This window comes from Balaenoptera acutorostrata, chromosome X (genome assembly GCF_949987535.1).
Source record: "Balaenoptera acutorostrata chromosome X, mBalAcu1.1, whole genome shotgun sequence".
NCBI classification, from domain to species: Eukaryota; Metazoa; Chordata; class Mammalia; order Artiodactyla; family Balaenopteridae; genus Balaenoptera; species Balaenoptera acutorostrata.
In genome coordinates, this window is record NC_080085.1 from 120,372,139 (window position 1) to 120,394,489 (window position 22,351).

The 22,351-nt window shown below is 44.9% G+C and overlaps 1 protein-coding gene across 4 annotated transcripts in view; it reads right to left on the minus strand.

Annotated features, from left to right (window-relative positions):
- Positions 1-22,351, minus strand: part of FGF13 (fibroblast growth factor 13) — a 525,181-nt gene that overhangs the window by 481,293 nt on the left and 21,537 nt on the right. For all 4 annotated transcript variants that reach the window (XM_057538932.1, XM_057538929.1, XM_057538930.1 and 1 more), the window contains exon 2: positions 21,493-21,704. In XM_057538932.1, the coding sequence (XP_057394915.1) occupies positions 21,493-21,541 (49 nt within the window). In that variant the 5' untranslated portion in view covers positions 21,542-21,704. The remainder of the gene's footprint in view (positions 1-21,492; positions 21,705-22,351) is intronic.

The window sequence follows — 22,351 nt, forward strand, 5'->3', positions numbered from 1 at the left end:
CCCACAAGCTGCCCAACACAGCCAAAAGAAAAAAAAAAAAACCAACTTCTCCCATCACTTAAACAACAAAAAAAGGATCAACACCCATGCTCACAGCAGCATTAGCCAAAAGGTAGAAGCAACCCAATTGTCCATCAGCAGAGGAAATGGATAAAGAAAATGTGGTACATACATATGTGATGGTTGATTTTATGTGTCAACTTGGCTGGGCTATGAGATGTTTTACCAGATAGCTGGTAAAACATTATTTTGGGGTGTGTCTGTGAGGGTGTCTCTGGAAGGGATTAGCATTTGAGTCAGTAGACTGAGTACATAAGATCCCCCTCACTAATGTGGGCAGGCATCATCCAATCCCTTGAGGCCCCCAACAGAACAAAAGGCTGGGGGAAGGGCACATTCTCTCTCTCCTTGAGCTGGGATGTCCATCCCCTCCTGCCCGTGGACATCGGAGCTCCCGGTTCTCAGGCCTTCAAAGTCCAGGACTTACACCACCCGATCCCCCACCCCACCCCCAGGCCTTCGATCTTGGAGTAGGAGTTACATCATCAGCTGCACTGGTTCTCAAACCTTTGTACTCAGACTGAATTACACCATCGGCTTTCCTGGTTCTCCATCTTGCAGATGGCAGACTGTGGGACTTCTCGGCCTCCATAACCACATGAGCCAATTTCTATAATAAATGTCCTCTATCTCCATCTCTATCTATATATAGATATCCTATTGATTCTGTTTATCTGGAGAACCCTGACTAATACAATATACAATGGAATATCATTCAGCCTTTTAAGAGGACATTCTGACACATGCCACAACATGGATGGACCTTGAGGACATTATCTTAAGTGAAATAAGCCAGTCACAAAGAGATAAATACTGTAAGATTCCACTTATATATAAGTTCTCTAAAATAGTCAAACTCATAGAAACAGAAAGGAGAATGGTGGTTTCCAGGGGCTGGGGGGAAGAGGGATGGGGAGGTGTTGCTTAATGGGTAGAGTTTCAGTTTTGCACGATAAAAAAGTTCTGGAGATTGGTTGCACAACAATGTGAATACACTTAACACTACTGAACTGTGCACTTAAAAATGGTTAAAGATGATAAATTTTCTATCACGTGTATTGTATCACAATTAGAAATAAAATTTTTATGAAGGATCATGCTGTAAAGCTACGTGGTACATTGTCTTGAACCTCTACTCCAAGAAAAAGTGGTTATGGTACACAAAGGCCCCAAACAGTTTAACTTGTGTAGAAATACCCTACTCCATCTAATGAAAGTTTCCTCACCTAATGTAATAAACAGAAAAAAAAAAACCCAATGCTCAGCTCTTTTAGTCACAGGTAAGTACAATGGTATGAGATGAACACACTCTTAAAAACTGTTCTTGCCTTTGTGGGGGAAAAACAAGACAGGCAAATTTTATTTAGGTCACAACAGTTACTGTAAACATCCCAAGGAAAGATTATTAATAACAGCCACCCACAAAGAACTTGGTTTCAACCATGGAATGTCAAGGAGTGAGTGGAAGGAAGAATGGGGAAGAATTTGCCTGATTTTTGGAAATCAGAAGGTTAGCATCTTTTTGTAGTTGAATTTGGATTTAGAAACAGCAAATAGAACCAATATTTTAAATTTGGAATTGGGACTAGATGATGTGTGAAGGGCTTCCGGCTCTAAATCATAAAGACTGATTACTTACTTGATTTAAAAAAAAATAAGGGAAACATCCTAAATATTTAGGCCAATCCTTGATTCTGCTACCAGTAGAGTCAAAGATACCACCTTTACTATCAATGTGGTCACACAGAAATGCACTGGGCTAGGCCCCTGTTAATAAGTTGCTTTCTGGCCTTGGGCAGAGCACTACATCGCTGTGGGCCTGATTTCCCTCTTCTCTGTAACGGGAAGGTTGGGCCAAATGGTTATTATGGTCCCTTCCAGCCATTATAATCTCTCATTAAGAACCTTGGAAGTATGAGAGGGCAGACAGCAGAAGCAAGAAGAACTACAGTCCTGCAGCCTGTGGAACAAAAACCATATTCACAGAAAGATAGAAAAGATGAAAAGGCAGAGGGCTATGTAACAGATGAAGGAACAAGATAAAACCCCAGAAAAACAACTAAATGAAGTGTATATAGGAAACTTTCCAGAAAAAGAATTCAGAATAATGATAGTGAAGATGATCCAGAACCTCGGAAAAAGAATGGAGGCAAAGATCGAGAAATTGCAAGAAATGTTTAACAAAGACCTATAATACTTAAAGAACAAACTCCTAGAAGAATTAAAGAACAAACAAACAGAAATGAACAATACAATAACTGAAATGAAAAACAAACTAGAAGGAATCAATAGCAGAATAACTGAGGCAGAAGAATGGATAAGTGACCTGGAAGACAGAATGGTGGAATTCATTGCCACAGAACAGAATAAAGAAAAAACAATGAAAAGAAATGAAGACACCCTAAGGGACCTCTGGGACAACATTAAACACAACAACATTCACATTATAAGCATCCCAGGAGAAGAGACTGAGATAGGACCAGAGAAAATATTTGAAGAGAGTATAGTCGAAAACTTCCCTAACATGGGAAAGGAAATAGCCACCCAAGCCCAGGAAGTGCAGAGAGTCCCAAGCAGGATAAACCCAAGGAGAAACACAGTGAGACACATAGTAATCAAACTGACAAAAATTAAGGCAAAGAAAAATTACTGAAAGCAACAAGGGAAAAACGACAAATAATATACAAGGGAACTCCCATAATGTTAACAGCTGATTTCTCAGCAGAAACTCTACAAGCCAGAAGGGAGTGGCATGATATATTTAAAGTGATCAAAGAGAAGAACCTACAACCAAGATTACTCTACCCCGCAAGGATCTCATTCAGATTCGATGGAGGAATCAAAAGCTTTACAGACAAGCAGAAGCTGAGAGAATTCAGCACCACCAAACCAGCTCTACAACAAATGCTAAAGGAACTTCTCTAAGTGGGAAACACAAGAGAAGAAAAGGACCTACAAAAACAAACACAAAACAATTAAGAAAATGGTCATAGGAACATACATATCCATAATTACCTTAAACGTAAATGGATTAAATGCTCCAACCAAAAGACACAGACTGGCTGAATGGATACAGAAACAAAACCCATATATATGCTGTCTACAAGAGACCCACTTCAGACCTAGGGACACATACAGACTGAAAGCCAGGGGATGGAAAAAGATATTCCATGCAAACGGAAAACAAAAGAAAGCTGGAGTAGCAATACTCACATCTGATAAAATAGACTTTAAAATAAAGAATGTTACAAGAGACAAGGAAGGACACTACATAATGATCAAGGGATCAATCCAAGAAGAAGATATAACAATTATAAATATATATGCACCCAACATAGGAGCACCTCAATACATAAGGCAACTGCAAATAGCTATAAAAGAGGAAATCGACAGTAACACAATCATAGTAGGGGACTTTAACACCTCACTTACACCAATGGACAGATCATCCAAACAGAAAATTAATAAGGAAACACAAGCTTTAAATGACACAATAGACCAGATAGATTTAATTGATATTTATAGGACATTCCAACCAAAAACAGCAGATTACACTTTCTTCTCAAGTGCACATGGAACATTCTCCAGGATAGATCAGATCTTGGGTCACATATCAAGCCTCAGTAAATTTAAGAAAACTGAAATCATATCAAGCATCTTTTCTGACCACAACACTATGAGATTAGAAATCAATTACAGGGAAAAAAAACGTAAAAAACACAAACACATGGAGGCTAAACAATACGTTACTAAATAACCAAGAGATCACTGAGGAAATCAAAAAATAGCTAGAGAGAAATGACAATGAAAACACGACGATCCAAAACCTATGGGACGCAGCAAAAGCAGTTCTAAGAGGGAAGTTTATAGCAATTCAAGCCTACCTCAAGAAACAAGAAAAATCTCAAATAAACAATCTAACCTTACACCTAAAGGAACTAGCGAAAGAAGAACAAACAAAACCCAAAGTTAGTAGAAGGAAAGAAATCATAAAGATCAGAGCAGAAATAAATGAAATAGAAACAAAGAAAACAAGAGCAAAGATCAATAAAACTAAAAGTTGGTTCTTTGAGAAGATGAACTAAATTGATAAACCATTAGCCAGACTCATCAAGAAAAAGAAGGAGAGGGCTCAAATCAATAAAATTAGAAATGACAAAGGAGAAGTTACAACAGACACAGCAGAAATACAAAGCATCCTAAGAGACTACTACAAGCAACTCTATGCCAATAAAATGGACAACCTGGAAGAAATGGACAAATTCTTAGAAAGGTATAACCTTCCAAGAGTGAACCAGGAAGAAAGAGAAAATAGGAACAGACCAATCACAAGTAATGAAATTGAAACTGTGATTAAAAATCTTCCAACAAACAAAAGTCCAGGACCAGATGGCTTCACAGGTGAATTCTATCAAACATTTAGAGAAGAGCTAACACCCATCCTTCTCAAACTCTTCCAAAAAACTGCAGAGGAAGGAACACTCCCACACTCATTCTATGAGGCCACCATCACCCTGATACCAAAACCAGACAAAGATACTACAAAAAAAGAAAATTACAGACCAATATCACTGATGAGTATAGATGCAAAAATCCTCAACAAAATACTAGCAAACAGAATCCAACAACACATTAAAAGGATCATACACCACGATCAAGTGGGATTTATCCCAGGGATGCAAGGATTATTCAATATACGCAAATCAATCAATGTGATACACCATATTAACAAATTGAAGAAGAAAAACCAAACGATCATCTCAATAGATGCAGTAAAAGCTTTTGACAAATTTCAACACCCATTTATGATAAAAACTCTCCAGAAAGTGGGCATAGAGGGAACCTACCTCAACATAATAAAGGCCATATATGACAAACCCACAGCAATCATCCTTCTCAATCGTGAAAAACTGAAAGCATTTCCTCTAAGATCAGGAACAAGAAAAGGATGTCCACTCTTGCCACTATTATTCAACATAGTTTTGGAAGTCCTAGCCATGGCAATCAGAGAAGAAAAAGAAATAAAAGGAATCCAAATTGGAAAAGAGGAAGTAAAACTGTTGCTGTTTGCAGATGACATGATACTATACATAGAGAATCCTAAAGATGCCACCAGAAAACTACTAGAGCTAATCAATGAATTTGGTAAAGTTGCAAGATACAAAATTAATGCACAGAAATCTCTTGCATTACTATACACTAATGATGAAAAATCTGAAAGAGAAATTAAGGAAACACTCCCATTTACCATTGCATCAAAAAGAATAAAATACCTAGGAATAAATCTACCTAGGGAGACAAAAGACCTGTATGCAGAAAACTATAAGACACTGATGAAAGAAATTAAAGATGATACAAACAGATGGAGAGATATACCATGTTCTTGGATTGGAAGAATCAATATTGTGAAAATGACTATACTACCCAAAGCAATCTACAGATTCAATGCAATCCCTATCAAATTACCAATGGCATTTTTCACAGAACTAGAACAAAAACTCTTAAAATCTGTATGGAGACACAAAAGACCCCGAATAGCCAAAGCAGTCTTGAGGGGAAAAAAAATGGAGCTGGAGGAATCAGACTCCCTGACTTCAGACTATACTACAAAGCTACAGTCATCAAGACAATGGTACTGGCACAAAAACAGAAATATAGATCAATGGAACAGGATAGAAAGCCCAGAGATAAACCCACGCACCTATGGTCAACTAATCTATGACAAATGAGGCCAGAATATACAATGGAGAAAAGACAGTCTCTTCAATAAGTGGTGCTGGGAAAACTGGACAGCTACACGTAAAAGAATGAAATTAGAACACTCCCTGACACCATACACAAAAATAAACTCAAAATGGATTCGAGACCTAAATGTAAGACTGGACACTGTAAAACTCTTACAGGAAAACACAGGCAGAACACTCTATGACATAAATCACAGCAAGATCTTTTTTGATCCACCTCCTAGAGTAATGGAAATAAAAACAAATGGGACCTAATGAAACTTAAAAGCATCTGCACAGCAAAGGAAACCATAAACAGGACAAAAAGACAACCCTCAGAATGGGAGAAAATATTTGCAAACGAATCAACGGACAAAGGATTAATCTCCAAAATATATAAACAGCTCATGCAGCTCAATATTAAAAAAACAAACAACCCCATCCAAAAATGGGCAGAAGACCTAAATAGACATTTCTCCAAAGAAGTCATACAGATGGCCAAGAAGCACATGAAAAGCTGCTCAACGCCACTAATGATTAGAGAAATGCAAATCAAAACTGCTATGAGATATCACCTCACACAAGTTAGAATGGGCATCATCAGAAAAGCTACAAACAACAAATGCTGGAGAGGGTGTGGAGAAAAGGGAACCCTCTTGCACTGTTGGTGGGAATGTAAATTGCTACAGCCACTATGGAGAACAGTATGGAGGTTCCTTAAAAAACTAAAAATGGAATTACCATATGACCCAGCAATGCCACTACTGGGCACATACCCAGAGAAAACCATAATTCAAAAAGACACATGCACCCCAATGCTCATTGCTGCACTATTCACAATAGCCAGGTCACGGAAGCAACCTAAATGCCCATTGACAGACCAATGGATAAAGAGGATGTGGTATATATATACAATGGAATATTACTCAGCCATAAAAAGGAACGAAATTGGGTCATTTGTAGAGACGTGGATGGATCTAGAGACTGTTATAGTGAAGTAAGTCTGAAAGAGAAAAACAAACATCGTATATTAACGCATATATGCGGAACCTAGAAAAATGGTACAGATGAACCGGTTTGCAGGGCAGAAATTGAGACACAGATGTAGAGAACAAATATATGGGGACCAAGGGGGGAAAGTGGCGGGGGCAGGGGGGTGGTGTGATGAATTAGGAGATTGGGATTGACATGTATACACTAATATGTATAAAATGGATAACTAATAAGAACCTGCCATATAAAAAAATATATAAAATTCTAAAAGAAAGAACCTTGGAAGTATGGTGGTGACGGTCGCAGAACAACGTGAGTGCACATAATGCCACAGAACTGTACACTTTTAAAAAATTACTGTATATTTTCCCACAATAAAAAGTAAAAATAAAGATTTTTAAAAAGAACCTGGGAAGCGAAAACAGCCACTGCGAGCAATAGCTTATAATGAGAACTGCAGGAAGCCCAAATGCTTCAACAAGAGACCTCTAGCCTTGGCCTTTATTTCTTTATTTTTAATGAAGTAATCCTTGATCCGTAAAGAAACATTCAGATACGCCAGAGATGATGCTATGAAAAGAAAACCTTTTCATAAAACAATAAGTCCTTCAATATTGCAACGACCTCCCCATTCACCATTTGAATCCAACCTGTATATATCAGGCTTTCAGAAACCGAGCCTCTTCTCTATCAGTATGGTCAAGAGAGAGGCATCCTGGTCAAAATCTCTCTCTCGGTAAACGAAGCAACTCAACTCCTGGCTCAAAGGCAGGAGAACAAGTTTATTATCTTCTACCGGGTTTTCAGATCCTAGGGAGCTGCCTTTGCACTAAAAATCAATACAAGATTTTTCAGCGTATTCAGTTTTGTCACTTGCCTGGAGACAATGGCCTCAGAAAAGAGGACGAACTGTCTTACTTCCCTTTCCTCCCTTTCTGTGCGCACTGCCGTTTAAAGACATGCTCTTTGTTCCATAAATTCAAAGATTGCTTTTATGTCCAGTGGGGTAGAGACAAAAAGCTGTGTTTTTTAAGTGGTGAAATCTGTCAAAGTCCCAAAGGCTCTTGTGATACAAATCGGGTCGTTCTATACAGCCTGAATCCCCAATTCCACAGGGGAAATAAAAACCATTTATAACTCAAAGTAACTAGCAGTAATAGGTCAATGCACTTGACTGCTCATGAACCAGTGACAGCGACACTGCTGGCTGCCTGGGGGAGACCAAGGAGGGATGTGTCTGAGCCTGGCCCAACCCTCGCAATCCCACCCCGCCCCACCTCCTGCCACGTACAGGCGGGAAAGCGGTACCAAGAAGGGGGAATGCCCTTGCCCACCTGCTCTGGACTGGCAAAGGATTATCTCAGAAGTCCCACTTTCCAGGCCCTTATCCCCCCACATTAAGATCCATTGGGGTCCAGCCCCCAGAAGGGTCACGATACCTGCTCACTGACCGCCACCATTCTCACAGCTATGCTGGGACGGCCAGCGCTGGAGGGCATCCCCAAAGCTCCCTCCCAGCCCCGCCCTCTCTGGAAGGGCCCAAGGCTTTGAAATTCTCTTCCTGGAAGCAACAGAAAGAATGGAGGCCAGCCTGACAAGAGAGAAAGGAGGAGCAACAATGGAGAAAGGAGGCTTCCAAACAGAACACTTGCCTGTGGAGGATGAGTAGGGCTGAGAAAACTGAGGACCCAATGCACACAGTTCATAGACAGCAATGCAGGGCACGGAGCTCAGGGCTATTTTTGGAGATACTGAACCCTCTGAGAATCTGCGGAAAGCTATGGATGCCATCACCAGAAAAATGCACATTTACACGTAATAGCCAGGGGTCCTTTGATGTCTCTAGGACAATGTTTCCCCAACTTGCTCAATGATAAGAATCACCAAAAAATTAAAATAAATAAAAAATTTAAAAAAAAAAAGAATCACCAAGACGCTGATTTACAATTCACAGTACCAAACTCTCTTCCTGAAGTTCTGAGTCAGCAGGTCAGGGGGAGGGGTAGCTTTTTTTTTTTTTTTTTTTTTAAACAAACCCTACAGGTGACTGTTAACTTCCGGCAAGCTAGAGAAACACTGCTCAGGAGCAGTAAGCCCCGTAACGGGCTGTGCGTTCGAATCACTTAAGGAGATTTATAAACCATATGGGTTCATAAGCCCCATACTCAGATCTACTGAGTCAAATCCTCATGGTGGGGATGTATGTGGTGGAAGGTGGTGCTGATGCCCAAGCAGGTTCAGGAACCTCAGCTCTAGTTGGTCCCTGGACCAAAGATGAATAAGCCATGTCCAACTTCACCCAGGTTCCCTCCATGGTAGTTTGGGCTGGCAAGGGCCCGGGGGCCCGGATGGCTATTATGGGCACCAGGTCACTCACTGCTTGACATGTCACCAACATGGGACAGAGTGCTTTGTGCACTGAAAGTCCGGTTCCTCTAAGTAAACCTGTAAAGTATCAGCTCCATGAAAGCCGGGATGATTCTGTGTTCTGCTCACTGCTGTCACGTAGGAGGTTCAACAAATATTTATTGATAAAGTAATGGATGAATGACTTAATACATGAATTAGTAAAGTCGGCACTCTGTATCCACAAATTCCACATCTGTGGATTCAACCATGGATCTAAAAAGTTTTTTTTAATTCCAGAAAGTTTCAAAAAGCAAAACTTGAATTTGCCACAGGCCATCAACTATTTACAAAGCATTTACATTGTATTTACAACTATTTACATGGCATTTACATTTGCATTAGGTATTAGAAGTAATCTAGAGATGATCTAAAGTCTACAGGAGGATGTGCATAGTTATATGCGGATACTACACCATTTTATATAAAGGACTTGATCATCCACGGATTTTATTTTGGTATCTGGGGGTGGGGGGTCCTGGAACCCATCCCCAGTGACTGTATAACTAAAATCCATTAAATTGGAGTATGACTGTCAGACAGATGTGTGAATCTTTAGATTTATTTCTATGGCCAGCAAGCCCTTTAACAAGGACCCTCTAACTTGAATAATCAATATGAAAATCACTACTATTTTAATAATATTATCAATATGACCATTGACCAAATTCTATGTTTGTTTTTCACACATTATCTCATTCTATCTTTAAAATAGGCATGTGAGATAAATATATCTATCTCCATTGCGAAGAAGCTTAGAAAGATTATTTGCCCAAGATCACACAGCGACTAAGCAGAGGAACTTATATGTGAACCCAAGTTTCTAAAATCCATGCTTTTAACCATGCAGCCACTTTTACCTGGAAGATGGCCCACTGGGAAGTGAAAATTATACCCCAAATCAAATTAGCAATATTAAATCCAGGTGGATTGTTGCCGTCATTCTAAGGGCTTCTGATATGGTCTGGAGTTTCAAAAGGTACAAGAGCATTTAAAGAAACCTAGGAAGGATGCTGAGCGTGATGGTTAAGTAACACATTTATTGAGTACTGTACCTCTTTTGTGACAAGGGCCCTTGAGGAGGTTTAAAATCTAGTTGGGGAGATAAAACATGAGCAGATGAACAAGGCATCATCAGATTTATCCAAAGTAGTCCAAGGACATTGCCAGATGGGTAACCGAGAAGCCCAGTGCAAGGGGTAAACAGATCCTGTAGAGAGGGTGGGAGAGAGGCTTCCTGGATGATGTGGGTTAAGCTTGGACATGAAGGATCACAAAATGTAGAAATAACAGGTAGTAGAGCATTCCAGATCAAGAAATGGTAAGAGCTGGAGCAGAAAAGTCAGTTTGAAGACAATCCATAAGCAATATATTATGTTAATTTTCATTATAGCATTATGATCATTGTATACGTCCACTGTAAGACACGAATAAACATACATATACATATACATCCTCTATACATCTTCTATAAGCCAACCACTCAGATTCCTTTTGATATATATTCTTTCAGGGTTTATTCTAAGCATATTTGTGTGTGTATTTATTTAGACATATGCATATTTGTCTACATGCATTTAATTTTATATGTATAAATTTATACATGCATATATGTATCTTGATATATGCACAGATTCGTATATATACGTTTATAAAATATGAATAATGTTTGTGGAGCCCAGTGAGAAAGATCTCAAGGCAGCAGAGAAAAACTTTTCACAACCTCAGGCTCAAAATTACCATCTCTCCTTTGTCACCCCCAAATCCACACCCAGTGCACGCACTAAAAATGATAGTGTGGAAGATTATTTAATGACATAGAAAAACATTCTAACAGGGTGTTGAGGGAAAAAAAGCAGGTGATAGTATCTACTGTGTAATCCCACACATGTACTTAAAGATGTATACGTGTGTATTATAAAATTCAGAGAAAAAAGACTGGAAGGAAAATCTCAAAAAGAACCTGGGAGTACAACCCTTGGGGGATATTTTCTTTTTCATGCTTTTATGATTTTCTGAATTGCATGCGTTATTTTGTAATCTGAAAAAAATCGACACCACGAAACATAAGCAATATAAAAGCAGACGAACTCAAAACGGTCAGGGGCGTTCTGGTCAAGACGCATCCTAGGTTTTTTACACAGCTGAAACCGAATTAACATTGACCAGAAGACAGAGAAAGCAAAGCACTTCTGTTTGGCTAAGACCTGACTTCCAGGCTTTGAAGAGTATCCGCCTTTGAGGGGCCCAGCGGGTGGGTCAGGCGTAGGCAGGGCAAGGACGCCCTGATCGCTAGAGGCGGGTGGGGGTCAGGACACTCTTCCTCCGGCCCCGCCCGCCGCCACCATCTTAACGCTGCCTCCCACCGGCTGCAAAGCGCCCGCGGTCTAGACCTCCAGGCCGTGGGCTGCCCCCGGCGCCCCGCCCCCTCGGCGGCGTCCCCACTCGAGCGAGCCGGGCCGCCGGCGCCCGGGGCCGGTGGGCAAAGCCCTCGGCTGCCCGCCGCCGCCGCCGCCGCCGCCGCGAGCAGCTTTGTCATGCCCGGCGCCGAGCACTTCTTCGCCAAGTTTCACCTTCGGTGACACAACTTTTCCGTGTTTCTTTTTTCGGCAGCTGCCGCATCACGAGGCTCATGAGCACACAGGTTTGTAATCAACCCGCCGGCCGGATCCGCGGCGACTGAGGGACGCCGGTTAACCGGGCCGTTCGGCGCTCCCGCCCGGGTCCCAGCTTGTCGGGTCCCAGTGAGTCGGAAAACAAACGCTCCCGGGAGCGAGAGCCACGAGGAGCGCCCGGAGCGAGAGCCACGAGGAGCGCCGGCCCCGTTTCCAGGAGAACCGCTCACATTGTTCCCAGGGCTCCGAAAACCACGCGCAAATCCAAGAGCTCTTGGAAGTCTTTTCAATAAGCCCCCCAAGGGAAGAGGCGAGCACACACACGGAGAATCAAAGGCAAAAGAAGCAGGTCAATTCACAATACTTTCAAAGTCGTGGTTGAAAGAAGATTCTTAAAATAGCTATAGGCATATTCAAGAACTGCGCTCAGCCTGCCTTCTTTAGCTTGTTTACTTCTACTTTTAACAGCAAGATAAATATTTGAAGAACTCGATCTGTTTACTGACCCCCAGTGCAAGAGCAGGAGACATGCTACCTACATAATTTGGAGGGATTTTTTGAGAACTGGGTTTCACATTTGTTATTAAACTTACCTATAACCACGCGATAGACCCGTCACTGTTCATTACGGCTGTTAAAACTAGGTTCTGCAGCACCAGAGAAACACTGCATGAGTCCTAACTTAGAGAACTATAATTAATAATGCTCGTTCAAGGCGTATGTCTCTGTTAACAAGATATATTTTTGGAAATATTATCTAACTGAAGGCAGCATAAACAGTATAAGAAATAAAGCTCGCACTTTATTTTTCCATTTAAAATGAGTTACATAATAAGGAGTGAAATGCTTCTTCCATGGAGCTACATGTTATGGGGGGGATTTCTTTTACTGAAGTTATAGCTATCAAGGGAGAAAATCCAGAAATGAGAATCCTCCAATGAGCCCAGCATACCCTAAGGAACCCCATTCACTTAATGAAAACCACTGACATCTGTAGACAAGAAAAGGAAGGTGGCAGAACAGGAGAGAAAAGGAGGGAGGGAGGGAAGGAGGAGAGGGTGGGATTGAGAGAGAAAGAGAAGGGAAATGAGACAGATGATTCTGATGAGAGGCAGACTGAAAGCATATGCCATGTAATGGAAAAAATAAATAAATAAACAATTGGGAGTTTTACCCAGTTGTGAATTAAGAGGAAGTGTAATCGATAGAACACAGGTGAAACAAGCTCCCAGACTCAGTTCTGGGGAAGAAATACCATTATTTTCAAACTGGCAGATGCTTACATCTTGAAAGTCAGACTCATGGCCAACTGAGGGGAGATGCACTTTGGAAGTACAAGTGAGAATGTCCAAGGCCAAAGAGGAAGGAAAGGGCACTCCTAAGGCTTAAGGTAGGACTGGGTTTCTCTCCTCTCTGCCGGGGCACAGCACAGTGCCTGAGATGGATAAGTCACTCAAGAAATCTGTTCGGAGATCTCTTCGGCTGCACAAAGATCACAGCCGTGGAGCAATCATGCCTGTATAGGCAAACTCTTCCTAGTCATGTCCACGTTGGCAAACGGCAAGTAATTTGGTCCTTGTGCAAACCTGGATTAGAAAAGAATCAACTGGGCTTCCCTGGTGGTGCAGTGGTTAAGAATCTGCCTGCCAATGCAGGGGACACGGGTTCGAGCCCTGGTCCGGAAAGATCCCACATGCGGCGGAGCAACTAAGCCCGTGTGCCACAGCTACTGGTCTCAACCCGAGACTGTTTTCTTATCTGTCAAATGGGAATAATAGTAGTATGTATATCTATCTTGGATAGCTTGAGATATTTCATGTCAATCCCTGGCATATGGTCAGTGCTCAAAAAAACTATTGCTGTTACCGAATGCAAGTTCGTGTGCCGACGTCAGAGTTTGGAGCACAGAACCCCAAACTCCACAAAGGGCTTCAGCAAAGCATTTTTAAAGGCCAGGTGGGGGGGGGGGGAGTCACAGGGTGTGTGATCAGCTCATGCACAATTCTCTTGATGGTGAAGTAACAGGGCAATTAACTTTATCAATCCTTAGGCGCCAGAAGGTCTGGGGGCTCCTGATCATCAAGTAGTTAACTTCTTCCATTGCTGGTGGTTTTTAGCATCTGAAAAACTCAGGAAATATGCATGAGATACTATTGTCTGGGTACTTCAGAGAGGAACTACAGCAGAGGATATGGGGGAGGGGTCTGTCCCCGGCAGGCCCCGTAGGGTCCCGCTCGGGTTACATTATTTTTAAGATCCCAACCAAAATTACTTCCCCATCCTATCTAGATGTCGGAAACTCAACCACTGACATTAATTCCCTGGAGTTAAAGCGCTGCCTCTGGCAATCCTTAGTTCAATGCCAGGCGCTGTGCCAGTAATTTGGGACCCACTAGCTGTGTGACCTCGTACAAGCTACATAATCTCCCTCAACTTCAATTTTCTCATCTCTGAAGTCCATAAATACTATTCACTATTTCATTTGGCTGTCATGAGGATTAAATGAGATATATATAAAAATCATGCATGCCTAGTAAATAGTAAGTGCTCCATAATTTAGAAGCTACTGGTGATAACAATAATAACTATGATCATTATTGTTATTAAGGATGAACAAGACGTACCCCGGCTTAAAGGAATTCCCTACCTTGCCTACATCATTCAACAAATACTTCTTATGGGCTGCCAAGTACAAGACCCTGTTGAGTGCCCTAGGTTGGGGCAGGGTGGGGGTCTTCCAAGAAACCAGATACCAAGACAAGAAGAAGGGCTATCAACCGGGAAAGGAAGCATGCTGACCCGGAGAGGTGGCTAGGTCTCAGGGACCAAGAGTGCATCCTGCGAGATTCCATTTCCATTCAATTCAATAAAGGGAGAACTAAAATATGATGACAGAAATCAAAATAGTAGTTGCCTTTGAAGGGGGAATGATTAGAAAGGGACACAAGAAAACTTTCTGGGGTGATGAAAATATTCTATCATGTGGGTGTAAACATTTGTCAAAATTCGTGGAGATGTACACCTAGGATTTGTTCATGTTGTATATAATCTTCAATTACGCAAAAGGAAATTGGGTCCGTACCATTTTTTTTAATAACTCTTTTATAATTTGGCCTCTGACCAGGCCTACCTTTCACCAGAAGATTTTTTTCTTTCTTCCCAGGCCCTACTGACAGGGTCCCTAAAGGACAGACATGTATACCTGAGAATTCCTTTGGGCAACAGTGATTGTCCAAACCAAATCTGAAGTCTCTGCACAAGGCTGAGAGCAGGCAGGCCAAGCAAACGCCTCAGCTCAGCCCAGCCCCAATGCACCCGCTGGAACGTCAACCTAAACCTTACACCAACATAAGCCAAGGGTGCTGCCACAGTTTAAAAGACTCAGCAAGGACACCTACTACCCTCTGCCCACTGCCTGTGGGGAGGGTCTTAGCCAGAGACACTAATACCATTTCCATTTGAAAATCAATGCTAAATGTAATTTACAAGGGCAGAGGCATGAGAACTGCTTAACAGCAATCTTAACGTACAGTAATTATAATTTAGGCTTAATGTTTATTACAAACCCAGATCCCTAATAACACAGTCCTTCACATTTCCGTTGTGCCCCAAGAATCAAGAACTTATCTCTTTTCTAATATAAAACTCCCATTTTCAGGATTAATACCCTGGAAACAAGGCTTTAGAGAAAAACAAATGGCCATCCAATTCAAGGAGAAATTAGACCTGCAGGCTGGAGTGGGGGGCATAATGATTACTATTTCACTTTCTTTAGGAAATTAGTGCCATTTACCCCGAAATCCACACCCCTAAGAAATGTTTCATCAAGATATGACTTTCACCAAAGTGATAAAATGCCACGTTTTAAAATGTCAGAAATCTCACTCAAGTGAGTTTGTAGAACTGGTATATCACAAATAGATAAGCTACATCTCGAGTTGGTGAGGACTGACTCGGATGAACCACGCCACACAGGACAACGAGCCTGAAGTCCACTCCTCAGCCTGTGCTGAGAAATCCTGCTGCTAACGAGTCTTCCGGATCCTCTGGACAGGGAAACGGTAAATGGGTGGCTGCAGACAATGATTTATGCAGACATTTGTCTTCTCTGCTAATTGCTAAAGCTATATTTATGTGCCCAATCTCCACATTCCAAAGACCACGTTAAGCTTAGCACGGTAATAGACATGGAGGATCCCCTCCACCTACCACACTTTAATTCATGGGAGGTTTTTTTTCCCTCTTTGAATTGTTTAATCTTGGCAATTATCCTGTATTCCTTTCAAATTTCTCAGCTCCAAAAATACAAGCCATTAATGAAGCAGACACTAGAAAGCCCTTTTATTGGATATATTTGAAGAGCTGCAACACATTTCGGTTGTTCTGTGTTGATTGTAATTCCCAGAATGAGGAGTTGATTTGAACATAAAACAGCACAGCTGCAAAGAGACCTGGAATGTTAACAGTTTCCTCTCCCTAGTGACTGCCTCACAAATCAGCCCTCCAGCTTACCACCCAGACCCTGACTCCAGTTCTCTCCCAGTTCCGGCCCTGTGCTCAGGGCCACCATACATGTCCCTGCGCACTAGGCATGGACCTCAACCCCACAGCTCACTTTCTGCTCCTCACTCACTCATCCTGCAACATCCTTTCGGACTCCAACCTCCCTCACACCTCCAGCCCGAGGATGCATCCTAACGCCTTGTAACAATTTGAACTGTACTGACAAGAGACTTAGAGGAAGCAGAACTAAGAAGATACAGCACCCCTAACCCGCATCCCACTCCTGCTCCGGCCTGTCAGCAAAGAAGCTGCACGCCACTGGAAATAATAATGACGAGGATGTGGGGACACTGTGCACTCATCTTCTGCACCTGGCCCCAAGAACAGACCAACGCTTCTGATTAGAGATCTCCCTGGCCACACCCCCTCACTGAGGCTGTGATCACCATCTCGGCCACGGAAGCAAATCTGGGGCTTATGACACTCCATAATACCATACTGGTCCATGGTGACTTATTCACCAGGTGAAAAAACAAGCTCCTGTATGAGTAATAGGGAGATTATGATTGCTAGTTTTTTTTTTCTCTCTTTTTTCCCAATTTATTTATTTATTTTGGCTGCGTTGGGTCTTCGTTGCTGCGCGCGGACTTTCTCTAGTTGCGGCGAGCAGGGGCTACTCTTCATTGCGGTGCGCGGGCTTCTCATTGCGGTGGCTTCTCTGGTTGCGGAGCACAGGCTCTAGGCGCGTGGGCTTCAGTAGTTGCGGGACACGGGGTATCGGTAGTTGTGGCTCGCGGGCTCCAGAGCGCAGGCTCAGTAGTTGTGGCGCACGGGCTTAGTTGCTCCACGGCACGTGGGATCTTCCCGGACCAGGGCTCGAACCCATGTGCCCTGCACTGGCAGGTGGATTCTTAACCACTGCGCCACCAGGGAAGTCCCTGACTGCTAGTTTTTAATAAGAGGTCACCAACGTCATGACTTCCTGTGGGTGAAATACCTCTAAACACGTGCTTCACCTGGCCCAAGTCTGAGAAAGACACTTGACGGAGGCGACCGCAATAATCCACCAAGACCAAGATGAACTTTTGGAATGGCCTTCCAGGTTCACGACTTGATACGCTGGCTGCCTGACCACAATGCCCTGTCCTTCTTAGGTATGGTTAGAGAGGCTACTGGAAAAGGCCAGGAAGGGAACTGGAAAAGGCCAGGAAGGGAGCTGAAAACGAGCTGCACCCATAAATGCATGTGTGCAATGTAATCTGTTACAGCAACAGCTGTGCAAGTGGCTGACGTCTCGGACTATGCGTGGAACTGTCCTCCACTGCCCAGCAGCCAGCAGAAACCCAGCCTGACGTTAGTGCTGGCCGTCTCATAGAGAACCCACAGCCCACATGGCCTTTAAACCTGCCCAGATGTGATGGCTCAGGCTAACCACAAGGGAAGGGGTTGCTGAAAAAACACACCCAAACCCAAACTCCAACTACAAACCAAATAACAGTTTTTCTTTTTTTTTTTTTGGCCACACCACGCGGCATGTGGGATCTTACTACCAGGATCAGGGATCGAACCCGTGCCCCCTGCAGTGGAAGCGCAGAGTCCTAACCGCCGGACCGCCAGGGAAGTCCCAAACCAAATGACAGTTTTGAAATCGAGAATTGGCTAGGACTTTCACTCAATCTACAAACGATTTGGTTTTATCTGTAACAGGTTACACAGTCTCCGAATGCCACAGGAACACAGTTGCGGTAAACCAGACACAGCCTTAACTGAGCGCTTTTCCAACAGAGAACTGCTGAAAAGATCTTATGTGACAAGGTAGAGAAGAGAGTCAAACCTAAGTGAATATCTGCTTGAACAACCAAATGTTATTCTTCCCTGAAATGGAAATAGGTCCTCCTGTTCAGGAGCTGAGTGCCCTAAACTATATATTCATCTGCCAATTTAAAAGTTTATGCATGGGACTTCCCTGGTGGCACAGTGGTTAAGAATCTGCCTGCCAATGCAGGGGACACGGGTTCGAGCCCTGGTCCAGGAAGATCCCACATGCCGCGGAGCAACTAAGCCCATGCACCACAACTACTGAAGCCCGCAGGCCTAGAGCCCATGCTCCGCAACAAGAGAAGCCACCGCAATGAGAAGCCCGCGCACCGAAACGAAGAGTAGCCCCCACTCGCCGCCAACTAGAGAAAGCCCACAGGCAGCAACGAAGACCCAATGCAGCCAAAAATGAATTAATTAATTAAATTTTTAAAAAAAGAGTAGATGTTAAAGAACTTAATCTAAAAAAAAAAGTTTATGCAAAGCCTAAATACACAAAAGATGATTTGCTGCTCAAGAGGCCATTTTAATACTTTCAAACACAATCAAGGTTCCCCTCCCCCCTCCCAAAGAGGACAGTCTATCTTGTCTGGCTATGTTACTGAAAAAGGTTATAGAAAACATCATTGTTCATCACTGGTCTTAACCTCAATGAGTTGAAGAACATCATTTAAAAAGACGAAGAGCAATTTATATGCTCTGAAAGCCGTATTTCATTAAGCAGCACAAAATAACTAATTACCTGCTACCTATGCTTTAGAAAGTCTAGAAACACTGTACTCTGTGATAATCTCCTATGCAGTTATGATAGGCTGTGAGCATCAACCCCAGGTGATGGGGTGGGAGGCCGAATTTCAACAAGCAGTAGGCTCTGAAAACAGATTATGAAATTCATTCAAACTGTTGCTAAATTTTGACTTGATTCAATCATTTGTCACACCATCATTCAAAATTAAGTGTGTATATTCAAAGTACCTAATAAATGTTCAATCCTGTATCTGTTGCACAGTGTGCTCCTGAGTCACTCTGCTTAAAAAAATCCAAAAATGACCTATACATAGAAAATCTGTAAATAACCCAACCTCTCCATGAATATGGTCAATAAACTTTATTAGTTAAAAATATAAATAGACTTGGTATCTTTCATCTCTAACATAAAAAGTAGTCTTTAAAATTTAGTCACACAAGACTTTTAACATATTTACCTGAAAGGGTAAAATACTAATGGCTACTAGGCATTCACTGTTTTGAAAATACTCTATATTCAACAGCCAACAGAAAGGCAGAAATGGGACTCGGGCTCTTAGCAGCCATAAGATTCCCATCTCCTCGGGAAAGTAAACTCCCTTCTTAAAAGTTGCCTTGTAAAATTAATTTATTCTAATTACAACCATAATTCCAAATGCTAATTACACAATTCATACAGAGAGGTATTTGGTTTCAAATGTGGTGAGTCAACATAAAATGTTATGACATATGCCTAGTAAAAATTTTCATTATCGAGTGACAGAAACTTGTCCTGATGTTTCCAGACTTCTTACTCCGTGCTGGACAATTACAAATTATATTCCTAGAACAGCATCTCATTTTCTGTGAATGAATTTGGTTGCAGGGTCCTCCCAAAGGTAGCCTGAAATAAGCCTTAGGTAACCACCTGATGGAAATCAGGGACCAAAGTTCCAGAAACAAACTTGAAATACTCCCAGATGCAGAAGGGGAATCACTTGCCTAGGTCAATTTGGTGCTACCATCTTCAATTGTATTCACCTGTCTGGGCCCTCAACGGAAAACAAGACCTTCTAATGACCCGGAAGTCACTTTCTCTTATCGTGGGTCCGAAGGGGGTGACCTCTAGCCTTGAGGCAAGCCGATGGCAACACTGACCCTTAGTACAGCAGATCTAAACGCCCCACAAACTTCTGGAGCCTCTCGTCGACGCTTCGCCTAGTTGGAAGAGAACCGGCTCCATTTAGAAACAAGGATAAAGGCCCTGAGCTGAAGACTTTGACAACTTTCCGCGGGGGAGGGCTGACGCTGCCCTAGAATCTCCCGGGAAAGAAAGCTCTGAGAGATGGGGAGAGGCGAGAAGGAGGAGATGAGAAAAAGGAAGAGGGAAAGGAGTGGGAGGGAAGGGAGCCCCAGGGCTCAAGGAGGAATCGGGGCCCCGTGAACGAAGGCTGGGGCTCCCCCCACTGCAGCAGCGTGGACCCGGCGTGGGTCGCTGCGGCTCAGCCTGCCTGGGGCCCTCCGGGCCGGTCCAGCCCACTCCAGCGTCCGCTCTGTGGCCACTCCGGACACTTGCAGCTTAAGGCACCTGCCGTTTCCCCACAGCTCTACCACACCCCCTCTTCTGTGCCTCTCTCTGCACCCAGGTCTCCAAGGATGCTGTCTCCAGCTTACATTCCGGAGCTAAGCCGGGTCCTCAGCACGGCCACGGCTAGGACTGGTAGGGGTCGAGGGGACGCCCCTTCCTTCTCCCGAGTTCTCCCGGGCCTGAGCCCTGCTCCGCTGCGCCTCCCCAGCCCGCCGGTGGGAGGCCCCAGGCCGAGAAGCGCTCTCCGGGGGACCGGCGGCCGGGCGCCGCGGGCCAGGTGGCTAAACCCCCCAGAGTGGAGGGAGGGGACTCTCCCCTCCCGCGGGGGCCCGCTCCTGCTGGGCACTGGTAGCAAGGGGACAAGAGCCTTTGTTCTCCCGGGGCTCGGCGAGGCTGCGCTGCCGACGCGCAGCGCGGGCGGCGCCGGGGCACCGGGATCGCTCACTTTTGCACGCGGCGTGTGGAAGGTTGCAAGCTCCTGTCTTCTGGGGAGGGGACGTAGAGAGTTGGGGAGCAGGGGGGGCGTGAGGGGGAAAGGAGCGTGGGGGGAGGGGTTGTGCGTGTCGGTCAGGCTCTTTGTTTGCATTGGGGGCGGGGAGAGGGTGGTGGAAGGTGGATTCGAGCTTGGGTTCTAAGAGTGGGGCCGATTCCTGAGTATGTCACCATGTTGCACCCGCGCAGCACACATATGCACACTCGCGCACACGCACACACAGGCACTCGCACGGAGAGGGGGCCGGCCGGTGGCAGGCAGCGCTGTTCCCGGCGCTCGGGGCTGCAGCAGCTTCGTCTGCCCGCAGCGCCACCCCGGTGCGTCCAGAGGGGGAGCGAAGAGGCTGGAGGCACTCGCGGGGCGACAATTCCACGAGGAAGGAGGGAAAGTGGTGCAAACCCAGGCCCCCCAGCGGCCCGGCCCCCGCCTTTCTCGCCGGGGTCGCAGAGGTCACGGGCAGCTTAGGCTCCGGGAGGGAGGCCGGGAGCCGCCGGAGGGCGGCGCGCACGCGAGCGGGCGAGGGAAACCAAGGGAAGGGAAGCAGGCGGACTCGGCGGGCGGGCTTACCCTTAGAAGCATCTTTCTCCTCTTTGGGTTTGGTCACCTTTCCACTCATAGATCCCAGCTTGCTTGACAAGGTTCGGCCAGGAGACGGAAGTCCTCGCCGAGCGGGCCGGACTTGGGAGAGTGCTTAGGGCGGCAAGTCGCGACCGCGAGCTCCCCTCGGCGTGGCTCCGGGCAGAAGCCGCTTTCCCCAGCGCTGCCGCCGCCGCCGCTGCCTACGAGAGAGTGGGGAGGAAAGGAGAGGGGTGAAGGAGGAGCCGCTGCCGCCGCCGCCGCCACCGCCGCCGCGAGCCCGAGCGGCCGGCCGCGGGAGGAGCCGCTCGCCTGGCTCCAGAAGTGCAGAGACAAAGCGGCGCGGCGCTCCCTCCGCGCCCCGCGCCCGCCGCTCCTGCCCACCCCCGCCCGCCCGCGGAGAGCCGCGCTCGCCACCCCCGGGGCCGCCGAGAGGTGTGACTGGGACTCCCCGGCTCGGCCGCCGGCCTCCCGGGGCCCCGCGCCGGCCGCTCGCCGGGCCGGCGCGGGCCGTGAGGGGAGTTGCCTGGGTGGGCTGCCCGCGCGCCAGCGGGCCGCTTCCCCCGCCTCTCCCCATCCGCTGCGGGCCGCCAACTCCATCAAAATAAAACCCCGAGGAAGGTTAAAAAAAATCAAAACAAAGACGAAAATATTCACTTAAAAATAACGAGCCTCCCCGAAAGGGAAATGTTTGAACATGTGATGAGCAACGTGTGAGCCTGTTACACCGCAGAGCCGCGCAGCTCCTCGCCCGCGGAGAATCGAGAGGGGAGGGTCGCCTCTTTCTTTCTACTGAACCAATTTTCAGGTTCCTATAATTTTGCCAAAGGGGGGTCCCGAGCTGCTGGCG